We start from the raw sequence: 23,551 nt of genomic DNA on the forward strand, positions 1-23,551 counted from the left end.
TTTTTTTCAAATACAAAATAAAAAAATTAAAAATTAATTAATCATTAAAGTTATTTTCAAAATTTATATTATTAATATTTAGGAACAAAAAATGTTTTAACAAGTTAAATTTTATCATTTTTATTCAATTAAAAATTAATTATCAATTTTTATTTCAATAACAATAATATTTATTTATATATACATATATATGTGTACGGATCCGGCTAAACTCGGGAACTGTCCTGGATCTGTTTGGGACTCGTTTAGGCGGGTCTAAACCAGTCCCATCGGGACAAGTTTTTTATGAGGTCGGGTTGACTCATTTCCATTCATACACACATTGTCGTACCATCTATAGCGGACAACCTCCTTATTGCGAAGAACATACATCTTCTGATTGTAGAAAGCTAATCAACAGTCCACCAAAACAAACATAGAAAATCAACATATTGACGAATTTGTCCATACATAGTTTGTCCAATGTGAATTATTTAGTTAACATGATTTATATGATATCGCGTTAGTCCAAAGATTTATTTAGTGCATACCGAAAAATAGAGTCTTTAAATTCCAACGTCATAGAAAGATAATAGAAAATCAACACAATATAAAACATAAATTTATTGATTTTATTTGGACTAAAAAATTCACATATATAACCGTGTGACTTCTAAATTTTAAGCCGTGCTTATGTATTTTATAAATCATTATTTTGATTTTTTGAATAATTTTTATATTATGATTAGTTACAGACATTACATATATCCTCTTCGATTATATTTTTTTAATCAAAAACTTATGTGAGACGGTCTCACGAGTCGTATTTTGTGATACAGATATCTTATTTGGATCATCCATGAAAAATTATTACTTTTTGTACTAAGAATATTATTTTTTATTGTGAATATCAGTAGGATTGACCCGTATCACAGATAAAAATACGTGAGACCGTCTCACAAAAAACTTACTCATAATTGATCATGTTCATTTTCCTAAAGATCCCGTAATTATCATAATTTTGGAACATATTCTAAAACAAATATATATAAAAATAAATGACTTCACAATCACCGGATTCAGTAATAATAAATTGTGAAGCTGGAAAGACTAACAAATGGGCAAATGAAGGGGTCTGGTAAATTATCAAATTTAGCACAACTCTCCTATCCGTCTCTCTTCCACTTTCCTTTCTCTTGTGTCATTACACACAGTAACAAAGAGTGGTGGGAAGATACTGAAGAAATGGGTTGGTTCCTCTGTACGGGGAAATCATGGAAGAAAGGGAAGAAGCCAGTGGAAATCAAGGAAGAAGATCAGATCCCATCAAATTTAGGTGATTAGGAAGTACAAAAGACGAATTTAAGATTTTCATTTATGGGTTTTATTCTTTATTTTTCTGAGAGCCACTTTGACTTTGTTTCGCTTATCTTTTTAAATATTTTTGTGTGTGTGTGTGTGTGTGTGTGTGTGTGTTTTTTTTTTTTTTTTTTTTTTTTTTTTTTTTTTTTTTTTTTTTTTTTTTTTTTTTTTTTTTTTTTTTTTTTTTTTTTTTTTTTTTTTTTTTTTTTTTTTTTTTTTTTTTTTTTTTGCGTTATGGGGCTTTAGTTCTTCATTTTTATGTGTAATTTATATGTTGGGCAGAGAATATCTGGGTCTCATAAGCGTGCGGATAATCGACCATGTGTTGTTCTACTGATCTGGCTTAATTTTTTGAAGTAAATGCTTTGAAACGATCTGAATTCTTGGGTACGTGGCAAACATTAAATATTTGAAGATTACATGGATTTTTCTAGGTGGCACTTTGCATAAGAAGATACAAGGGATATCATTGACTAGTTTTAGATAGGGGAAATCTGTATTTCCCTCCCCTACACTTAATGTATCTCAGCTGACAACGGTATATTCAGATTACCAGTGGCGGCCTGGTAGTTTATGAAGGTTTTCAATTGCATCGGAGTTTATGCTTTTATAAGCTATTTACTTCCTGGATCTTGTTTGGTTTTCTAATCAGAAAGTTGGAACTTTGAAGAGCTTAAAAAAGTGAAATTCCACGGAATTATCGCTCCTCGTGATTTTTATCATTTGATGTCAACAAAATTTACCATTTATTGATGTTTAATTGATGCTTAAATGGTAAAATATGCATTCTGTTCTATGATTTTTTGGAATTCTTTGTTAGTTAATGGTAGAAGAATGAAGTTCCATTTAAAAAAAAAAATGGTAGAAGAATGAAGTTCCATTTAGTCTCCATGATTATTCATATTTCAGATGGCTTTGAATATAGCTTTTATCTCTTCATTGCAGAAAAACTGAAATCAAATCCTGCTGAGGCTCCTAAAGATGGAGGATCTAGTCACATTGCTGCATATACATTTACATTTCGGGAGTTAGCGACTGCAACCAAGAATTTTAGGGCAGATTGTCTGTTGGGTGAAGGTGGATTTGGAAGAGTTTATAAGGGACGACTGGAGAGCACTAATCAGGTTTGTGACGTTTGTCCTCTCAATTATGAAAGCTGAGGTGTTGTCTGGTCCTGCTTTCAACTCCATAGTGCTTGATAGTATTGTTTGAAATGTTATTTGTGTATAACTTTTGGAATGTTATATTGTTTGTGATGTGTGAAGAGGTGCAAAAAAATAATTTTTTGGTTTGCAAAATGAAGAGAGAAAGTGTTTATTTTATAAAAAATATTTTTTGAATAGTTGATTGGGAAGTGCCTCCACAATCTTTTACTCCCACTCCACTCCACTCCACTCCACTCCATAAATTTTATTTCCTTAATTGACGATATCCTTCACAAATATTATAGGTGTTGAAGGGGATAATTATTTGCAGAACACAAATTGTTTTTCTCGTGCCATTTGGACTACACATTTGTTATTCTCACTTGGCTGAACCTTGTAATCGTGGATTGACTAGAACAAATTATAGGATTTCAGTTAAATTTTTAAAGTGAAAATACTACATTTGAAAACAAAAGTTATCATATATTGTATAAAATGTGATATGATGTCACCAACTTCTGAATGTATGCTACTTCCATAGCAGCCCTGAAACATGTAGGAAGGCCTCATGTTTAGACTTGTTCAAAGAAGTCTCGATTTTGGCTCCTTGAAATTGTTTCCCGCTATGTGACACTAGTTTTCACAGGACGCTAGAACAATGTTCTTCGATAAAATTTTCAACTTCTTGTTTTTGGTAGTTTTGGCCAAGGGTCCAATCTCAATCCATTTAGAGAACTATTCCCTTCTAACTCTAGTTTCCTTCGTAGTTTTGGCCAAGGGTCCAATCTCAATCCATTTAGAGAACTATTCCCTTCTAACTCTAGTTTCCTTGAGAAGGCAAGCCGGCAACATTGTTCTTCCATAAAAATTTAAACATCTCGATTATTTTATCAATGATTGACAAGTATATCCATAGTCATTTTCTCAAGCTTGTCTTGGCCTACACTGACAATTCAGCCAAATACTTCTTCAATTTCCTGGACGCTTGGTTGCACCACTTTGTAAGGACCCAAAAGAAAGGGAAACTTTGTGCGAAGATCGAGAAATAAATATGGCTAATGGTGATATTCTCACAGAGAACATTTTAACTTCCTAAGTATTCCATGGAGGGGCTATGCTCTATATGTACTTAACTTTCTCGGGAGTAGCTTCAATACTCTTTCTATACCATATAAACCCAAGAACTTTCCACTTCTCTCCCCGAATAGACATCTACCAGGGTTCAACTTCAACTTATACATGTAACTTCTCAGCCTGAATATACCTTTCTATGCCATATAACTTTGTTCCAGTTCTCACGCCATTTATTGCCGGCCAGTTGAAGGAGTGATTGTGATTAGGAGGCATATATGGCATAGCTTGTACTGCCGCTGTCCATAACAGCATCATCCTTTTCTATTATCTATTTTTCTTATTAGTGCAATTTGCAAATACTAATTTTGCTCATTCATCAACTTTTAGGATTTCATTTCCTTTTTCAGCAATCAAACAAAACTAAAAGAAGACTTTAATAATGTATTACTAAAGCTATCAAATCAATTAATAAAAATTATGTTATCATTAAATTTGCTATTTTTTACTCACACGGACCATAAACAGTTGATCAAAATCATTTATTTGTAACTAGAGAAAGTGTGTACATTGTACTGAGAAAAAAACTTGAATAATAATTTACGTTAATAATAATATATAGTATGAATAGAAATGATTATAGCCAGAAAAATAAATGATAAAAGATGAGACGAGTAGGCTCATGAGTTGTATACAGAAATAGAAAGGAGAAAAGTTATATAGAAGTATAATTGTTTAAGAAATTAATAAACTTGCAGGGTTTCGTTGTCAATTTTAGAAACAAAAAAGTATAATGCAGCAGGAGTAATAATTTGTGGAGTGCAAAAAACTTTTCATGGTTGATTTGAAACACAAGATAATGATTTGATTGGGAATTTTGAAAAAACAAATGAGAGAATATTTTTAATATATTGATAAAATTGAGAATTAAATTGAGTGAGAGTTTGGGAGCCCAGCTTCAAGCTTCCGAATTGTGGTTTTATCTAATATGAATCCTATTTTGGGTTCATGCAGATCGTGGCGATAAAGCAACTTGATCGGAATGGTTTGCAAGGGAACCGTGAATTTCTTGTAGAAGTTTTGATGTTAAGTCTACTTCATCATTCGAACTTGGTAAACTTGATCGGATATTGTGCTGATGGCGATCAGAGGCTTTTGGTGTATGAATACATGCCATTAGGATCATTGGAAGATCATCTACATGGTAATCTTTAACAGCTGTTATTATCTTATTTGTTTTTTGCTTGTTTTTGCTACTGTTCTATTTAATCTAAACGATATTGATAAATAAATTATCTATGTTTTGTTCAAATAGTTTATGTTTGGATATTCCTCAGACCTTCCACCGGATAAAAAGCGTCTCGACTGGAATACAAGAATGAAAATAGCTGCTGGTGCAGCCAAAGGGTTGGAATATTTGCATGATAAAGCAAATCCACCTGTTATATATCGAGATTTAAAGTGCTCAAACATTTTACTTGACGAATGCTATCACCCCAAGCTATCTGATTTTGGTTTGGCCAAATTGGGACCCGTTGGTGATAAGACCCATGTATCTACTAGAGTAATGGGAACTTATGGATATTGTGCACCCGAATATGCCATGACAGGACAGCTTACACTGAAATCTGATGTTTATAGTTTTGGTGTTGTCCTTCTAGAGATCATCACAGGAAGAAAGGCTATTGACAATTCAAGAGCTGCTGGTGAGCACAATTTGGTCGCTTGGGTAAGAGATTCTTCTACTTGTTTTCATAAAATAATTTCTTGTATGTCTGGTCTATGGTTTTGGTTGATTTTTTTTCATGTATGTGTGATAGAAAAAATTGGGGTCATAGTGAAAGAGGTAACATATTATTGTATATTCATAGAAAATGAGTAAAGATTAGAAGTGGTAAATTTAACTTAATATGATGCTATTAAGCAGGACTTGAGAGATTTAGTAATAACTAATATTTTGAAACTGTGATGGGGATGAGAGATTCGTTTATGTTTCTAATGCTTGTCACTACTTTTATTCTGATGTTAAGGTGCAATCCATGAAGAGATTATCGGTAAGTACAGAGTAGAAAATATAGGTCGATACATTATAACGCAAAAGCAAACTTTTACTTGTTGACTAATAATCAATTACTATATATTGAATCAGAGGATCCTAGACTATATTGCATATATACTGGTACGGGTATCATAACGAATACGATACAGATATGACAGTAAGACAAATTTGGAAATATAAGACACGATACGGCTGGCTAAGATACAACAATTATGAAAAAATATNCGAAACATATTCTCGTTGTGTCCATGACATATACTAGTCGTATCCAAGACATATCCGAGCGGTCAAACATACAGAAGGTCAAAGACATGGATTTTGCCGTATCTGACACGCGTCGACATATCGTATCCGTGTCCGATACTTCAGAAAAAATTAGGAGTATCCATGCTACATAAATCTTAGAGAAACTAATTGGGATTTCATTTGTGTTTTTTTCAACTTTACATCTTTAACTTTTCTTGTCTTAGGAATTAAGTAGTTGAGAATTGATAAGAGCTTTCTAATTGCTGAACTTGCTAAAAACCCTAGAGAGAGAATTTTTTGAAAATGCTCTCCCTCCCATCTCTTTTTTGTTCAACCGAGCTTCCTTACTGTTCCATCATCATCTTATACTCCTGAATCCTGTTGCCGCACAGTTCATCACCTTCCGGCGACGGCCGCTGGCCGTCGGCAAATACCTCAGCCTTCGAATACGGCTGGTTTGCCACCACAGCTTGCTATAAATAACTCCCTTCGATTCTTCTTCTTCACCGCACATCTATAATCTCGGACGGACCCGTCGGGCGGTCGCCGGACAGCTCTGTTTTCGTCTGCTTCGTTTTTCTTCATTTTCAAATTTTCTTCTCCTGCATCTCCGGCGATAAAGCTCTGCCCAGATTTCGTTCAGTTTGAAAGATTTATATTGAAGTTCCGACACTGCAATGCTAGAGACCAACAACAGTTGTCGTTGGTATGGACCAAATAAGACCATGTCTGTTAGTCGAGATGAAACAGTCAAGATTGAACTTAAAATCTTCACTCTGAGGTTGGGGAATGATGGTAGGTCCTTATGGTGGTCCGAAAGAACTAGAAAATCATGTTATATGATGGACTTCGATTGCGAGGAGGCACGCTGGATCAGTCGTCGGCCTAAGGATTACATTGATTCTAACCATTCAGGATCGGACTTTCAACGTTACAGAGGCAGAAATGCAGTTTTCATAGTTCAGAAAATTATCAACAAAAGGGGAAGATTTCTAGAATTGTCCAAATTCAACAAGCATGGTAGAAAACAGACTACCATTGTGCCTAGCGGGTTCAATGCAGCGGGGTGGATTAATATCTCAAGAGCAATGGACAGATTATTGACAGGTTGCTATCAGGAGAGGATAACACAGCAGACCAATGCACACAAAACATACCAGAAGAAGGCCAATACAGGCCTTAAGGACGAGAGAGTTTTGGACAGGAAAATTAATGATGGAATGCACAAATCATCGGAAGTTAGCGCTGCTTTGCGGGTACAGAAGAAATGGAACGATGCAATAATTGTCACCAGAGGCAGAGTAAATTCATCATGGGAGCTTATAGAAGGAGTTCTTGGGAAAGCTACTAACAGATAAGTTGAACTCTTTCCGTTTCAAGCGAACAAAGCTCTATGGTGGCCTGCTAATGCGGTTGAAGCTTCTTTTTACGTCAATTTGAAAAGGGGTTTCTTTGACTCTGGCGTGTCCTTGCAATTTGAAGGGTGGTCACAAGACATCAATACAATGGATTCGGTAGAGATTTGCTGCAATAGCTGGATATCGATTCGGGGATTACCTTGGGAACTTTGGTCCCCGGCTACGTTCAAAAGCATTGGAGATCATTGCGGGGGTCTGTTGGCCATCAGTGCTGATACTCTACATTTACGAGTGCTTGGTGCAGCCAAAATTAAGGTGAAAGGAAATGAAGGGGGTTTTATTCAGACAAAGATGGTTATTCCAATTGAAGGGAGAAACACAGAGATAAGAACCTAGGTTGAAACCTCTGATCCTAAGGGTTATGAGGAATATGAAAAGCAGACCTATGCTCAAGTCGTTGTCAATGGAAAGAAAATCTTGGCAGGGTGGGGAAATAACAACCTTTATAAGACCCTATCAAGGAAGGAGGAACTAAGTAACAGACAGATGAAAAATAAAGAAGTTCAGGGGGTAATACCTGCACAAGAAGTGCGCACGGTGGATGTCAAAGCAAGAGATGGAGCAGGCAGCTTGGAAAAAAAGATGGAAGAGAGACACGGAACCGCATCATCTAACTATCAACCACAAATTTCAAATATGAGGATGCAAACAACGAATCATTCAATTGGAGAAAAGACGGTGAAGATACTGAAAAAACTTGATCCAAAAGATGCAACAGAATTCAAAACTTCCTCTATTGAATCCATGAGCAGCTATCAAACCGATGGACGAGATAACATGATGGGCTCCGAAAGGAACAATAAATCAAGTAAAAAGTTTGGGAAGACATACTGTAGAAGAAGCAAAAAATATGATGATGTGGGACACGGAGACCAAGCATTCTGGGGAAAGTCGACAATAAACTTACACGACAGGGGGATTTGCATGAATACAGGGGTTGTTGATGCGGAAGAAGGAGAGGAGATTGAGTTCGAAGACTCACAAGATGATTTGTTAAAAGAAGAGTTTGATTCCTCAGATTCTGCTAGCAGTGACTACTACAACTTCGAGTATGAAGATTCCGTGACAGCTGAAGAAGAAGTAGAAACACTGGCCGGTCTGTTCTCACCTCTGAAAGAAGCAAAGGATACCTTAAGCTCTCGAACACCAGAAAATACGACATCTTCTGTGGGACAGGTACTTAATGGTATTCATTCAAACTTTCTAAATCATTCTTTCTCTTTTAAATGCTTTTTGGCCGTCATCTTTTTCAGTCTTGGGTTTGTCTAGCGGTCTAGTAAGGTGTGGGTTACAAAGTGTTGATGAAAAGCCAGGTAACGAAAGAGATACACCGACAGGGATAGTGGGGGATAAAAATAATTGTGAGGCAGGAAAGGTGGCTGGAGTTGGAAAAGAAGATAATGGAAAAGGACACAAGAGGCTGAATGGGACTTTACAGAGGGAAATGTATAGATTACATAGTGGTATAAATTACGAGAGAGGCTCAACTTCCAAGGGTGTCACAATGTTCCTATGAAAATTTGCTCATGGAATATAAGAGGTGGAGGGGGAGTGAGAAGGAGACATTTGGTTAGGAAAATCATTCGTAACGAAAAACCAGATATTGTGGTTCTTTTGGAAACAAAACTCGAAAAGGTGGACAGAATTTTTGTTGCGAGCGTTTGGAAATCAAGATTTGTCGATTGGGTTTGCCTGCCATCAGTTGGAAGATCTGGGGGAATTCTTGTGATGTGGGATCCAAGAGTGGTATTAGTAAACAATAATTTGATTGGGGAATTTTCGGTATCAATTGAAATCACCTGGAATGAGGACATAACTTGGTGGTTCACAGCCATTTACGGACCAGTTAAGCCGAGAGTGAGAGAATTTTTCTGGGATGAATTGGCTGGACTGAAATCGATTTGTGGGGATAATTGGTGTCTAGGAGGTGATTTTAATGTTGTCAGGAATTCGGGCGAAAAACTGAATAGCCTTTCTTTAACCACAAGCATGTCCTGCTTTGATGCTTTGATAGAAGAGTTGCAGCTCATAGATCCACCACTGTTGAATGCCAAGTTCACATGGTCAAATTTTAGATCGATACCGATTTGTTGTCGCTTGGACAGATTCCTTTTCTCGGGGGGTTGGACGAACTTATTCCCCAATTATAGACAAACAGTGTTACCAAGAATCACATCGGACCACTGCCCTCTCCTGATTGATACGGCTAAGTTTAGTTGGGGCCCAACTCCTTTCAGATTTGAGAATGCTTGGTTATCACATAGAAAATTCAAAGATCTAGTGAGGACATGGTGGACAAAGAGAGGATTTCAAGGGTGGGAAGGATATAAATTTATGCAAAAATTGAAACTGATCAAAACAGAGGTCTCCAAATGGAAAAGAGAAGTGTTTGGTGATGTGGGTATCAGACTCAAAGAGTTAAGTAACAAGATTAAGCAGTTGGATGAGATTGAGGCAGAAGGAAGATGGTCGGAAGCACTAAACATAGAAAGAAGGGAAGCCAGGAGTGAGTTGGAAAATGTGTCATTTACGAATTTCCAAATTCGAAGCCAAAAAGCAAAAATTCGATGGCTCAAAGAAGGAGATCATAACTCAAAATTTTTTCATTCGTTACTGAGCAACAGAAGGAACAGAGCATTGATAGACAAAGTGGAATTGGACAACGGTACAGTGGTTACCGAGGAAAATCAAATTAAAAATGAGATCCTAAAATTTTATGGCCAACTATTTAGCAAACCGGCAGGGGAAGAGGGGAGTTTTGACGACTTAGAGTCGGGACTTAATGGGCTGGACTGGAGCCCTTTATAGAGGGGAGATGCTGATGAGCTAGAAAGAACGTTCGACGAGGAAGAGATTAAAAAGGCAGTGTTTGAATGAGACAGTTCAAAAGCTCCGGGACCGGATGGATTCACATTGGCTTTCTTTCAAAAAAACTGGGATACAGTGAGGATGGATTTATTAAAGGTGTTTGCTGAATTTTTTGAAGATGGGATTGTCAATGGAATTACAAATGAGACTTATATATGTCTTATCCCGAAGAAAAAGATGCGCGACATATTAAAGACTTCAGGCCAATCAGTTTGATCACGAGTCTCTACAAAATCCTGGCTAAGGTCTTGGTAAGTAGATTGAAGAGAGTTGTGTGTAACACCATTGCAGAGAACCAGTGTGCTTTCATTAAAGGAAGACAAATACTTGATTGTTGCCTTATTGCGAATGAAGTTGTGTAAGATTATCGACGAAAGAAAAATAAAGGATGGGTGTTCAAAATTGATTTGGAAAAGGCGTATGACAATGTAAACTGGCGATTTTTAGATTTCGTGTTGGAAAAAAGGGATTCGGTGAGAGATGGAGAAGGTGGATAAGGGGATGTGTTTCTAATGTGTCTTTCTCAATCTTTATTAACGGAAAGCCGCAAGGGAAGCTAAAAGGGGAGAGAGGTCTCAGACAGGGGGATCCGTTATCACCGTTCTTATTCAACTTAGTGGTCGATGGGTTGGGGAGAATGGTGGACAAGGCAACGGCAGATCATGAGGTCAGGGGACTCGAAGTAGGGAAAGAAAAATTTGAAATGACGCATTTACAGTTTGCGGATGATATTCTGTTTTTCGCGAAATCAAAAAAAGATGTGCTGGCAATACTGAACATTATAAAATTGTTTGGCAACAACTCTGGGTTGAAAATAAATTTGGCCAAAAGTGTTGTGCTTGGATTGAATTGTTCGGAAGAGGAAGTAGATGAATTGGCAGCAAGTGTTGGGTGCAAAAAAGATAGTTGGCCTATTAAATATCTTGGGCTACCGCTGGGAGGTAATCCAACTAAGAAGGAGTTCTGGGAACCCGTGCTCTTGAAAATGTCAAAGAAATTAGCAAGTTGGAAAAAATCATTTCTATCGAGAGGAGGTCGTTTCACTTTGATAAAGGCAGTGCTTTGTGCGATGCCATCCTATTTCATGTCCCTTTTCAAAGTGCCGATAAAGGTTGCTGGGAAAATGGAAAAAATGATAAGAGATTTTTTGTGGGATGGAGGTGACGGGGATAACCACTGCCATGTAGTCGGATGGAAACAGGTTTGTAAACCAAAGGAAAAAGGAGGGTTGGGATTGGGGAATGTTTGTCTCAGAAATAAGGCACTTCTTGGCAAATGGTGGTGGAGAAGTTCAGTGGAAAGGGGATCGTTGTGGGAAAAATTATTCAGAGTTTATATGGGATACAGGAAAACAACGGGGATTTAGGGTTGGCGGAGAAGGCAACATTTAGAAGTCCTTGGAAGTGTATTTCTCGGTCTTACCAGGCTTTTCATCAACTTATCAGGGGGTGCCAAAACAGGGGAATATCATTCGTTTTTGGGAAGATGTCTGGGAGGGAGATAACTCGTTTAAAATAAGATTTCCATATTTGTTTCGTATTTGCACTTCTCCCAATAAACCGATTAGTCATTTCATTGATGTTGTCAACAGTGTGGGTAGTCTTTCTACCATTTGGGATGTCAGATTTAGAAGAGATCTTAGCGAGGTTGAATTTCTTGAGTTCACTGATTTGTTGCGAGTCTTAGAGAGTGTCAGATTAGAGTTGGGTACTGAGGATGTTAGAGTTTGGCGGGGGGACCCTTTAGGTTTGTTCTCGGTTAGATCTTTTTATTGCTCTTTTTTCCCTATTTCTTTTTTTCCACTTTTCGATTTCTTTTATACCATTTGGAAAGTACACGTCCCACAAAAGATTAAGATTTTCTAGTGGATCGTGGCCTTGGGGAAGCTGCCTACGTGTGAGTCAGTGCAAAGAAAGTGGAAGAATTGTGCTCTAAGACCGCAGTGGTGTTGCTTGTGTCGAGAGCACGAGGAGAATCAAGATCATATACTTCTACACTGCTCATTCACAACAAGGATTTGGACTAGAGTTTGCAACGAGCTGGGAATACAATGGGTTATGCCGAGGCATGCTAAAGATCTCTTTTATTTCAATCCAGGGGGCATATTCAACAAAAATTACAGCGAGTTCTGGTACATGATCATTCACGGCATATATTGGTCCCTTTGGTTAGAGAGAAATCGAAGAATTTTTGAAGATGAATCGGAATCTGTTGACAGAGTATGGGAAAACATTAAATTTAGAGTCGCATCTTGGACAACTACCTTGCAAAAGTTCAACCATTTATGCATTTAAGATTTAGTGAGGGACTTCAAATTTATTTGGTCATGAAAACTTTGCCTCTTTGTATTTCTGGTGTATTTTCAGGTTAAGCTTGTAGTAATGTTGCCGTGGAATGTTCATCCACGTACAAATTGTACTATTCAAGTATTATAATAAAATTAGTTTTCTATCAAAAAAAAAAAAAGTAGTTGAGAATTTTTCCCACTGATGTCATCGTACAAGTTATTTGACAATAGTTGATAATGCCTAATCCATGTAACATTAACATAGGCTTTATATATTGTATTTATTCTAACTGATATTTTACGGTAAAAACACATTTTGCACATGAAATTCATGTGCCATAATTGCTAAACTTATTGATGCCTATAGTAGTGTAGAATTGTTTTATTCAGTTTAAATATGCCCATATCATGTACTGCTCCTTTAGGTTTAGCGGCTCCGGTGTTACACCATTATTGCTAACTTTTATTTATGTTCCATTTGGATTGAATGATTTGATTTGGATGACGAATTTGAAGGAATGCATTTTAAACGACTCCATCAACTAATAAGTTGAAATCCATTGTTGTGAATGAAAAAACAACTAAAAATGCATTAATGAATTTCAAATCCATGGATTTAAAAATCATCCAAACACATTGATTTGTATTTGAATTAAGGATATAATTTCTGTATTTACCCAATCCTCGATCCAAACGTTCCCTTAGAGATTTTTATAGTTTTCCTTAGCAATGTAGCACCTAGAGCTCCCAATTTCCTGTGATTTTAGAATACATACACAATCACATGCTTCCTTTGTAATTCACTATATTTGTCATTGTGAACTAGTTTATTGTTGGAGGTAAAAATAGAGAAGGTGAAATTTTTAATATGCATTTAACATCTATTGCAGGGATGATATTTTAATGTATTAAACATAATCTAAATGGTGTAGCAAAATTATGTTCATGCACCACCAAGTTGAATATTTGATTTATCTTTTTAGACCTACTTTAATAACTTATGTTTTATATTTAAATGTGACGACCAAGTTAGCAACCATTAAATACCAGTGTTCTAAATGCGCCTAGACGGCCGCCCCGACCGTGCCGCCTACGCATGAGGCGGCTGTTTTAGGTGGTTTAAGCTATATGGCGGTGGACAGGCGGTCGAGGTGGGTGGAGGCGGATAACAAGCGGGCCACGCGGATAGCAGGCGGTCAAGGTGAGGCAGTCAACATTTTTAAGTTGTAGTTAACACAAATTTTAGAAACCTAGTCAAAGTCAACTAATTTTAAAACTCAAAATCCTAGTTATTTAAATTATACCCCACTTTTTTTTTTAACTTTTAGTTCTCACTCATTCTCACTATCAACCACTAAACCGACCACACAAACTGTCTGCTGCCGCCACCAGCAACAAGAAGCTTTAGGTTAGGCATTGTATATTTATTATTTTACATATTTTTTTATAATATTTCAGATTTTGTGATTTCAAAAATCAAATTTTTTTTTCTATTATTATTGATTTATTGTCGAAGATTAATTGCGAAAAAGGATAAATTACCGGAGTTGGAATTTAAGCCAAAGTCTAATGATATTGTTTGGGAATATGGGGTGTTGTATAATAAGAGAAAATGGATTGAATCACATGCAAGTTGTGTAAGACGCTTATTAAAAGAGGAGTTTATAGGATGAAACATCATATTGCGGGAATTGTAAAACAAGTTGAAGCATGTCCTAAAGCATCCGATGAGGAGTTTATATATTTATTTGCATATTATCTAGATGATATTAAATTGTATGAAGCTTCTTTATGTTTAAATATTATTTAATGACACGTCTTATAAAAAAATGATGACTATTTGTGATTATATTGCAAGATTATATATGATTATTTATAAAAAATTACTTAAAAAATTCAACCGTCTAGGTGGCCGAGGCGGTAGGCAGTCACTGACCGCCCCGCCACCGGCTCCCGCCATTTACAACATTGTTTAATACAATCGGTACAATCATAGAGTTAAATTGAAATTCTAATTTGAAATTAATGTTTCAATTTCCTTTTAGTCAAAATTCAAAGAACCTGTCAAACTTCTGATATATAAGTCCTAGTAACAACTAAAGTATTAGATTCTAGATTATTGTGTCTATAATTGTAAATGGACATGTCTTGAGTCATTTGTATTTGGAGCGGATGCTTCACACTTGGTCCACACAGTGATTGGAATGATAGAAATATTGCATGCTTAATTTGTAATAACACTGGAGAACTATAGCACATTTTATATGTTGGAAGATTTCCTAGGATAATGTATATTTATGTACATATTCTTTTAGAGGGATTTTAGGTGTTAATTTGTTAGTTTCCTTATTCGGAAGATTTGTTTCCGTTTTTGTCTAAAAGTAGAATCTATATATTAATGTACAACCACTATGCCTATGATATACAAGAATTATTTCCCAATACTTTGATTGTTTTCTGTCAATTTGCTATCGGAGCAAAATCAAAGATCCCAGACTTAAATTCGCTTCCGAAAATTGTCTAAGGCCGAGAGTTCCCCGCCTTGTCTACCCGAGACTCAACTTGTTCGAAACCCATCTAAAAATCATCCCATTCAGATCACTCCAATCCGACTCAATGGTGACAATTTCCTTCGATGGTCTCAAGCGGTTAGAATGTTCATCAGGGGGAGAGGCAAGATCGATTATATTACAGGTGAAACAACAAAGCCTGATGAAAAAACCCAGCCTATGCCCCTTGGGATGCTGAAAACCCAATGGTGATGACTTGGTTGGCCAACTCCATGGCCGAAGAGATAAATGCGAATTATCTTTGCTATTGAACATCAAGGAGTTGTGGGAAAATGTTTCACAGATGTACTCAGAGTTGGGGAATCAATCCCAAGTGTACAAATTAACCCTACGACTTGGGGAAATTCGCCAAGGTGAGAGCATGATTAAACATTGAATATGATGAAGTCTGTGGCCGAATTGTTGGGACAAACCCTATTCCATCCATTGGAGAAGTTTTTGCAGAGGTGCGGCGAGAAGAGAGCCGTAAATAGGTTATGCTAGGAAAAAAAACCGCTGGTAAAATGGAATTTGTCGAAGGATCGGCATGTCCATTCCTGAAGCTCATGCTAGCCGTAAATCCTTCCAGAACCATCGTGTAGGAGACAAAACTGGCCGCATTTGTGAATATTGGGGAAAGTCTAACCATACACAAGAAACTTGCCGGAAGCTGCATGGAAACCACAAAATGACAGGATGAAGAAATCGGGTACTCCCACAGCAAATGAGGCCGAGGCACCTCATCCAGCAAAGAGCAATTAAATCATCTTCTAAATTGCTACAATCTTATTCAACACCTAATGTTCCTGTCGGTTTGATTTCACAAACAGGTAGTAATCCATTGGCACTTTCCGTCCTTCAAAATATCAGCCCTCGAGTCATAGTTTCAGGGGCTTCAGACCATATGACAAGCAGTTCTCACTTATTTGACTCCTATATTCCATGGTCTGGAGTTGAAAAGATTAGAATAGCTGATGGCAGTTTTCCGTCCATTGCTGGCAAAGGACACATTAAAATTTCAGAACATATTGCACTGAAATCTGTTTTACATGTGCCGAGACTTGCCTATAATCTCCTTTGTGTCAGTAAAATATCTAAGGATTCTAAATGTTCAGCTTTCTTTGTTCCATCCATTTGTGTTTCAGGACCAGAACTCTGGGAAGATGATTGGAACTGCTAGATAAATGAATGGGCTGTACTACTTCGATGAAACTGCTTGCTGGAAAACTAAGGCTCATGCATTAGGTAGCTTTAGTTCCACTTCTGTCAATGATCAAGTGATGCTATGGCATAGACGATTAGGACATCCTAGTTTTCTGTACCTTAAATTCTTATTTCCTGCATTATTTAAAGAAATTAATTATTCAACACTTTATTGTGAAGCATGTCATTTTGCTAATATCATCGTGTTTCCTTTCAAGTAAAACCCTATTTTGTCTCGAAACCATTTTACTTGATTCATAGTGATGTTTGGAGACCGTCAAAGGTTAAAACACTCTTGGGAAAAAGATGGTTTGTGACCTTATTGATGACCACACAAGAATATGCTGGATTTATTTATTGGAAAAAAAGTCCGAGGTTGAACAAATGTTTAAATATTTCTTTGTCATGATTGAAAATCAATTTCAAACTAAGATTGACATTTTAAGATCTGATAATGACACTGAATAAATCAATCAACATTTGGGAGCATTTCTCCTAGTAAAAGGAATCATTCACCAATCAACTTGTCGAGATACACCACAACAAAATGACATTACTGAAAGAAAAAACATACATTTACTTGAGGTTGCTTGAGCCAATATGTTTTCAATCAATGTTCCAAAATATCTTTGGGGGGATGCTCTTTTAACTGCATGTTATTTGATAAATCGAATGCCATCTCGAATTTTGAAATTTGATACACCTTTGCAAACCTTAAAAAGTTATTTTCCTACCTCATGCATCATTACAAACCTCCCTTTAAAAATTTTTGGTTGTGTTTGCTATGTGTATATACCTAATCTTTTCCGGTCCAAACTTGATTCAAAATATGAAAAATGTGTTTTCCTCGGCTGTGCTTCTAACAAGAAAGGGTATAAATGTTTTAACCCTGTCACAAAATTTTTTTTGAGAGCATGGATGTCGGATTTGTGGAGGATGAGTCATTTTTTCCGACAATCTTTAGGGGGAGAAAACAGCGGTCCTGTTCCAGAAATTATACCAAAGGCTTATTATCCCTTAATTGATGCTTATTATCCTTTAATTGATTCCGATAAACACTGGAAAAAAACTATTGGCAGTACCGAAACCAGAAGTAGTATCCCCATTTATTTCTCAAGCAAATGATCAATCCAACTTGCCGAGTGATGGTTCTACAAGTCAGTGTAATATTCCTTCCACTCCATCATTTGATATATCTCCCTCTGATCTTTGATATTCCTATTGCACTTGGGGAAGAAACTCGAGCATGCACTAACCATCCTATTGCCAAGTTTCTATCTTATGAAAAATTGTCAAACACTCATAAAGCATTTGTGTCTAAGATTTCTAACCTGTCTGTTCCAAGAACTGTCCAGTATAGCATTATGTGATCCGAACTGGAAATTAGCAATGATGGAAGAAATGAATGCTCTTAGGAGAAACGACACTTGGACTGTGGTTTACCTCCCGAAAGACAAAAAGATAGTTGGGTGCAAATGGGTGTTTACGGTAAAGTGTAAATCTGATGGAAGTGTTGAGAGATACAAGGCGAGACAGACTTGTAGCTAAAGGATTTACTCAAACTCATGGCATAGAACATCAAGAGACTTTTGCCCTTGTCGCTAAGATTATCTCTATCAGAATACTTTTGTCTTTATTTCCAACTGGCCACTTCATCAGTTTGATGTCAAAAACGCGTTCCTAAATGGAGATTATGGAATGCAGTGATCACACTTTATTTTTCAAACATTCCACCAAAGCCTAATTGTCTACGTTGATGACATTATCACGACTCGAGAGGATTATCTTGAGATAAACAGCTTGAAGAAACAACTTGTAGCTGAATTCAATATCAAGGATTTAAAAAGCTGAAATATTTTCTCGGGATGGAATTCACCAGATCGAAGAAGGTGATTTTCATCATCCAACGTAAGAATGTTCTTGACTTACTCGAAGAAACAAGGATGACTGGGTTGTAAGGCAGCAGATACTCCGATATAACCTAATGTCAAGTTGAAAGTTTCTTCACCTAATGAAGTGGTGGACCGAGAATGTTATCAAAGATTAGTTGGAAGGTTAATCTATTTGGCACATACCAGACCTGACATAGCTTTTGCAGTAATTGTTGTGAGTCAGTTCATGCATTCACCTGGACATACTCATTTCGAAGCTGTATTCAGAATGTTGAGATATCTCAAAGAGACACCTGGGGAATGACTTGTTCGAAAATAGAGGCCACCTTCAAGTGGAGGCCTATACAGATGCAGATTGGGCATGCGATGTAAATGATAGAAGATCTACCTCAGGATATGGCACCTTTGTTGGAGGTAATCTGGTTACTTGGAGAAGCAAAAAACAGAATGTTGTTGCAAAGAGTAGTGCTGAAGCAGAATTTCGGTAGATTGCACATGGGTTTTGCGAAGTGCTGTGGATAAAGAGGTTTTTGGAAGAGTTGAACGTTCCCATGTCCACACCAATTAAAGTCTATTGTGACAACAAAGCTGTTATTTTTATAGCTGATAATCCAGTTCTACATGACAGAACAAAACATGTAGAAGTTTATAGGCATTTTATCAAGGAAAAAATTGTCAATGGTGTATTATGCATGCCTTATATACCTGCTACAAGTCAAGTAGCTGATATACTCACCAAGGGTCTTCCTAAAGCACAGTTTGAAAATATGGTTGGCAAGCTTGCTATGAGTGACATATTCAAGCCAGCTTGAGGGGAGTGTTGTCAGATTTCCTAGGATATTGTATATTTATGTACATATTCTTTTAGAGGGATTTTAGGAGTTCATTTGTTAGTTTCCTTTTTAGGAAAATTTGTTTCCTTTTTGTCTAAAAGTACCACTATGCCTATGATATACAAGAATTATTTCCCAATACTTTGATTGTTTTCTGTCAATTTCAATCAAAATAGTGTTATACATTAAATATGCTTGAATAGAGCTTTTGTGGATGTTAGCATGAAGTCACAAACTTTTCATAAACAACTTTGCAGTCAAGACTTGAAATATTACAGTTAAACATTTCTAAAAAACGTTACTAGGCTTTCGCAGGGATGTTTATCGATCGGTTCGGTTTTTTTCGTCCAATTTTGGTTTGGTTTTTGGTTTTGGTTAATGAAATATGTAATCCGAAATCCAAACCGTTGTTGTTCAGTTCATTTTTGTGCTATAATGGACTGGTTTATACGGTTGAGTTCGATCAATAATATGTGATACAATTTTAAAAAATCAGAAAGTTTATCAAAATGCAACACTTTTTTCATCAAAATATGTCACTTCTGCTACTAAAAAACAAAATAAACTAATTTGTAGATCACACAAACACATTATTTCAAAGCTATGTTGTATGGATACGGGTATCGTATATTCGATACGTAAATGGCGATATGAAAAATGTTGAAAATAAAAGACACAATACGGCTTGGATACCACAATTACTAAAACATATATAAATATTATATATACATANACTAATAAGAATGCAAAATTTAAATTTGATAACAATTAAACAGTGAAAACCAAATAATTTAATAATCTTACAACGCAAACGAAAACAAAACAATGATCCCTGCCTTAAACATTAATACAACCATATCGAAAATATAATCCTTCACGAGAATACGATAAACCAAATAAACCTCCACTGGATCACCACCGAAAACCCAACTGCTCTAGCCACTGCCCTGGTCGTCCGAACCTTACAACCTAAGAACTGTCCCGTGGAATGGGGTGCCCAAGATGAAAACAAGGACGTGAGCGATAATCGCCCAATACGAGAATGTACGAGTATACAAACTGAGGTGGTGCATGTGAAATGCAATATGCTCGGATATTAAGGATCAAGTCAAGAATCTCATGCTCGGTATAGAGGCGCCTGAGTGTGTAGTCCCTGATCGTCTTAGGCATATTTTGGCTCCCATACTCATCATCAAGACGTGGACCGACAATGTCCAGGGTCATTAGAGCCCGCGGGTCCCGTCGGACACTGTAGTTCTTGATGCCCAACAGTCCACAATACAAAACATGGCTGAGCGACCCCAACAAACGAAGTATATCTCAAAAGATATCAGGCCCAACATGATATGTAATGCATAATATGCCAATGCAGTATAACATGTATTATGCAACGGATAAATATACAACATATAAGTGTGTATACTACATTTAGATATCTCAGTCAGTACATCACGTATCTTACTATAACAATCTGACAGAAATCTTACTCGTCTGAACCTAGACAATACCAACATAATGAAATCACTATCAAGTCAGATCCTGAATTATCAAACATGCTTCAAAGTTCTTCCTAATGATTCTTAAATCACTATTTAAGGCTTTAGGATTATACCTGCGTCCGTCGTCAGCCCGCTGATGATGTCTGGATCTGCGTCCCAGTTCACCGACCTCTCCTCGAGTCTACACTAGCTCCGAAACTTCCCGACACCAAACTACCCTAGAAACTGGTTAGAAAACCTAAGATATATGGCTAGAACTCGAGAGAGAGTAGCTGAAGGAAGCTGTGTTGGAAACAAATGAAATCAGCTTCCATTATAGGCTGCATCCAGACTAGATCAGAAGATCCGAAATCAATCTTATCTGTCACGTGTTAGGGATATACATATTAAAAAATTGATCATTCGGGCAATGATTTAGGTAATGATTTAAAAAGAAAAAAACCATTTTTACCGAAACGTATCACTGCCGTATCCATGACGTTACTTAGTAGTTTCTAAGACGTATCGGATTGGTCAAATCTGTAAAAAGTGAACGACACGGATTTTTCCGTAGCCAATACGCATCTCGTATTCGTGTCCGATATTTCAGAATTTTTTTTAGGACTACATAGTTTCAAAGTATGGCAATAAATTTTTAAAATTTTAAAATAATCATAATTTATAATCGAATATTAGATTCTATGTGGTAACTCAATGGATTGAATTTCAACTTTATAATTTGTGACTATAATGACAAAATTCAAGAAAATATACCTACTGTGAGTACAAATGGAAAAAATCCAAGGAAAATGACAAAGAAAAGATACTTCTGCTGTTCAAACTTCACAACCTCAAATATATTAAATCTAACAAATTTAAATCAAAATTTGTGTATGTGTGGCGGCTGAATGTGTGGGTGTTTGTGAGAAATAACGGTCAAAATATAACTAGGAGCAGAACTCTAGGACCAAAATGTATTATCACTGAAAACCCTAGGGACTGAACTATATTTTAACCTGAATTACATTCATTTCGCTTATTTCAGTTTTTTATCTACAAAAACCGAATTGAAAAACCGAAATTTTCAATAATTATATCCATAACCGAAAGGAAAAACCGATCCAGAAAACCTATTTTACTATTTCGGTCGGTTTTTTCAGTTATGTCCTACTAATAATGAACACCCGTAGGCTTTCGCGAGTGCTTTACCTATAATTTCTGAATTCTGACTTGAATTTTAATTTCCCCCATCTATCAGTAGGCATTCGAACTACTTTTCTTTCTGCTGCTTATAAGCTATTATAAATAATGAAGACGGAATCAAATCTAATTTTGAGCTGAGGCCTTATGTTGATACTAGTAGAGTGCAACAGATTTTTTGTAAATCTAGTGATATTCCTTAACTAACTCTGCAGTCTGCTGAAAATCTTAGCAAAATCCTATCTGACACCTTTGTTTACTTACAAAATTTTCCATATTGCTGATATGGCGCCGTATGTGGGTAGTCAACATGTGTAACCAGCAACGCTGGAAATCCTCTCTGCCACTTTCTTGTCTCTGATTTCTCTTTTTCTTTACTGGTTCTCATCCCTTCCAGCTCATTTTACCTCGATTGTCTTAACCCTAAACTCCTCATGCCGTGTTAACTTCTCTTCGCTGTTGATATGGAATTCTTCCAGTAAAGCAAATTTCTGGGGCCTTGCAACCAATTAGACCTGTAGTGGAGAAGCCGGCTATTCAGAATCTAGGTCCGGATTAGAGTTAGATAGGGCTTATGCATGTGAAAATGAATGCATTTCATGGCACCAATTGTGGTAGTAGTCGTGTGTCGTTATATGCAATTTTTGAAGGAATCATAATGGTGCCATTTGGTTATGTTTTCTGATTTGATTGATTTTAAAAGTTATGAAATAGAGTTTAGTGGTACTTTTTTTAACGGAATGCTGAAGTTATGTTTGGTTATAAAGATATAGCTCTAATAATTATTTGAAAATTGATTGTGTTAATTATTATATTTTGAGGAGCTGATTTGAATTTTTGAGAAAAAAAATCAGCAAAACTTCGATTTTTTTTGCCAATCAACACCAAACGTGACGCCAATAATTTATGTAACTCCTGCAGGACCAAAAGATGGAGATTTTGAATTAGTGTCTGTAAACCTTTTAACAGATGAAGATTCAAAGAATTGGTTAATCTTTTAATAGTCATTCGAAATATGCAAATACATATTAAATGATAGTTCTGCTGCGCCACTATTCTCTTTAGCATCATAAGTAGAAGTGTATCGAAGTGTTTGTATTTGTTTATAGAAGCTTAAGATTGAGACTAAAGTCCACAATCTAAAAATGTGAGGCTATCTCGCCGTGATAATGAAAATATCACGTACTGCACTTTCTTGGCAACTTAAAACTCACAAACATTAACATTATGCTATCTTACACTTTACAGGCTCGACCTTTGTTTAAAGATCGTAGAAAGTTTTCACAGATGGCGGATCCTGTGCTCCAAGGACAATACCCAGCTAGAGGCTTGTATCAAGCTCTAGCCATTGCTGCAATGTGTGTTCAGGAGCAACCAAACATGCGACCTCTCATGGCCGATGTTGTTACAGCTCTAACATATCTTGCTTCCCAGAAGTACAACCCTGAAACGCAGCCAGCACAGAAAACAGGCTCGGGTTCCTCCACGCCAAGAATTCGAAGGGAACAGCGATAGCATCAATAGACAGAAATACTGCCAAACGAGCACCTGCCGTACGTGGAGACATGATGGTATTGCCCTAAACCTTTTAACTCTACTTGAAGTTTTCTAAGGATGTAGGAAGGTACGCCATTCATTGGCTGCACCAAGATCCTGGCCGTTGCGAGATTTTGTCGCCTCAATGTCAGAAAAAAGGTTCTTTTTCCATTATCACCATATTCTTACTTCTATCCTTATCAAGTAAAGAAGGGGAAATGAAGTGACATGTTAAATATGTGAACATTTTCTTTATTTAATTTGTGCATGGTAGGTTTTCCTTTGTCTTCTTGGCCATTTTACTGATGTGTACAACTCAGACCTTGACCGTTGATGTCACTTGATGTTTGTATTCATTGCTATAAACGGCATATTGCTTCTAGTGAGTGGCAAATTTTGAAGGTGCCTGTGCACATTTGCTGTTT

At 36.6% G+C, this 23,551-nt stretch overlaps 1 protein-coding gene across 2 annotated transcripts; it reads left to right on the top strand.

Annotated features, from left to right (window-relative positions):
- The first annotated feature begins 1,073 nt into the window (after positions 1 to 1,073).
- On the top strand, positions 1,074 to 23,551 carry LOC140983289 (probable serine/threonine-protein kinase PBL7). Of its 2 annotated transcripts, none has more exons than XM_073450270.1 (5): positions 1,074 to 1,315; positions 2,251 to 2,465; positions 4,572 to 4,761; positions 4,895 to 5,286; positions 22,839 to 23,551. In XM_073450270.1, exons 1-5 carry the CDS (start codon positions 1,105 to 1,107, stop codon positions 23,103 to 23,105), a joined length of 1,275 nt encoding a protein of 424 aa, XP_073306371.1. In that variant the 5' UTR covers positions 1,074 to 1,104; the 3' UTR covers positions 23,106 to 23,551. The 2 variants fall into 2 exon arrangements, with proteins under 2 accessions (XP_073306371.1, XP_073306372.1); XM_073450271.1 differs by having other exon boundaries at positions 2,287 to 2,465.

This window comes from Primulina huaijiensis, chromosome 8 (assembly GCF_012295235.1).
Source record: "Primulina huaijiensis isolate GDHJ02 chromosome 8, ASM1229523v2, whole genome shotgun sequence".
Lineage (NCBI taxonomy): Eukaryota > Viridiplantae > Streptophyta > Magnoliopsida > Lamiales > Gesneriaceae > Primulina > Primulina huaijiensis.

Bases quoted from the DNA above. Each gene is read 5' to 3' on its own strand.
- LOC140983289 (XM_073450270.1), top strand. From the start codon at position 1,105: ATGAAGGGGTCTGGTAAATTATCAAATTTAGCACAACTCTCCTATCCG. The intron at 1,316-2,250 runs GTGATTAGGAAG...TTCATATTTCAG, and splicing joins TCAGATCCCATCAAATTTAG to ATGGCTTTGAATATAGCTTT. The intron at 5,287-22,838 runs GTAAGAGATTCT...TACACTTTACAG, and splicing joins AGCACAATTTGGTCGCTTGG to GCTCGACCTTTGTTTAAAGA.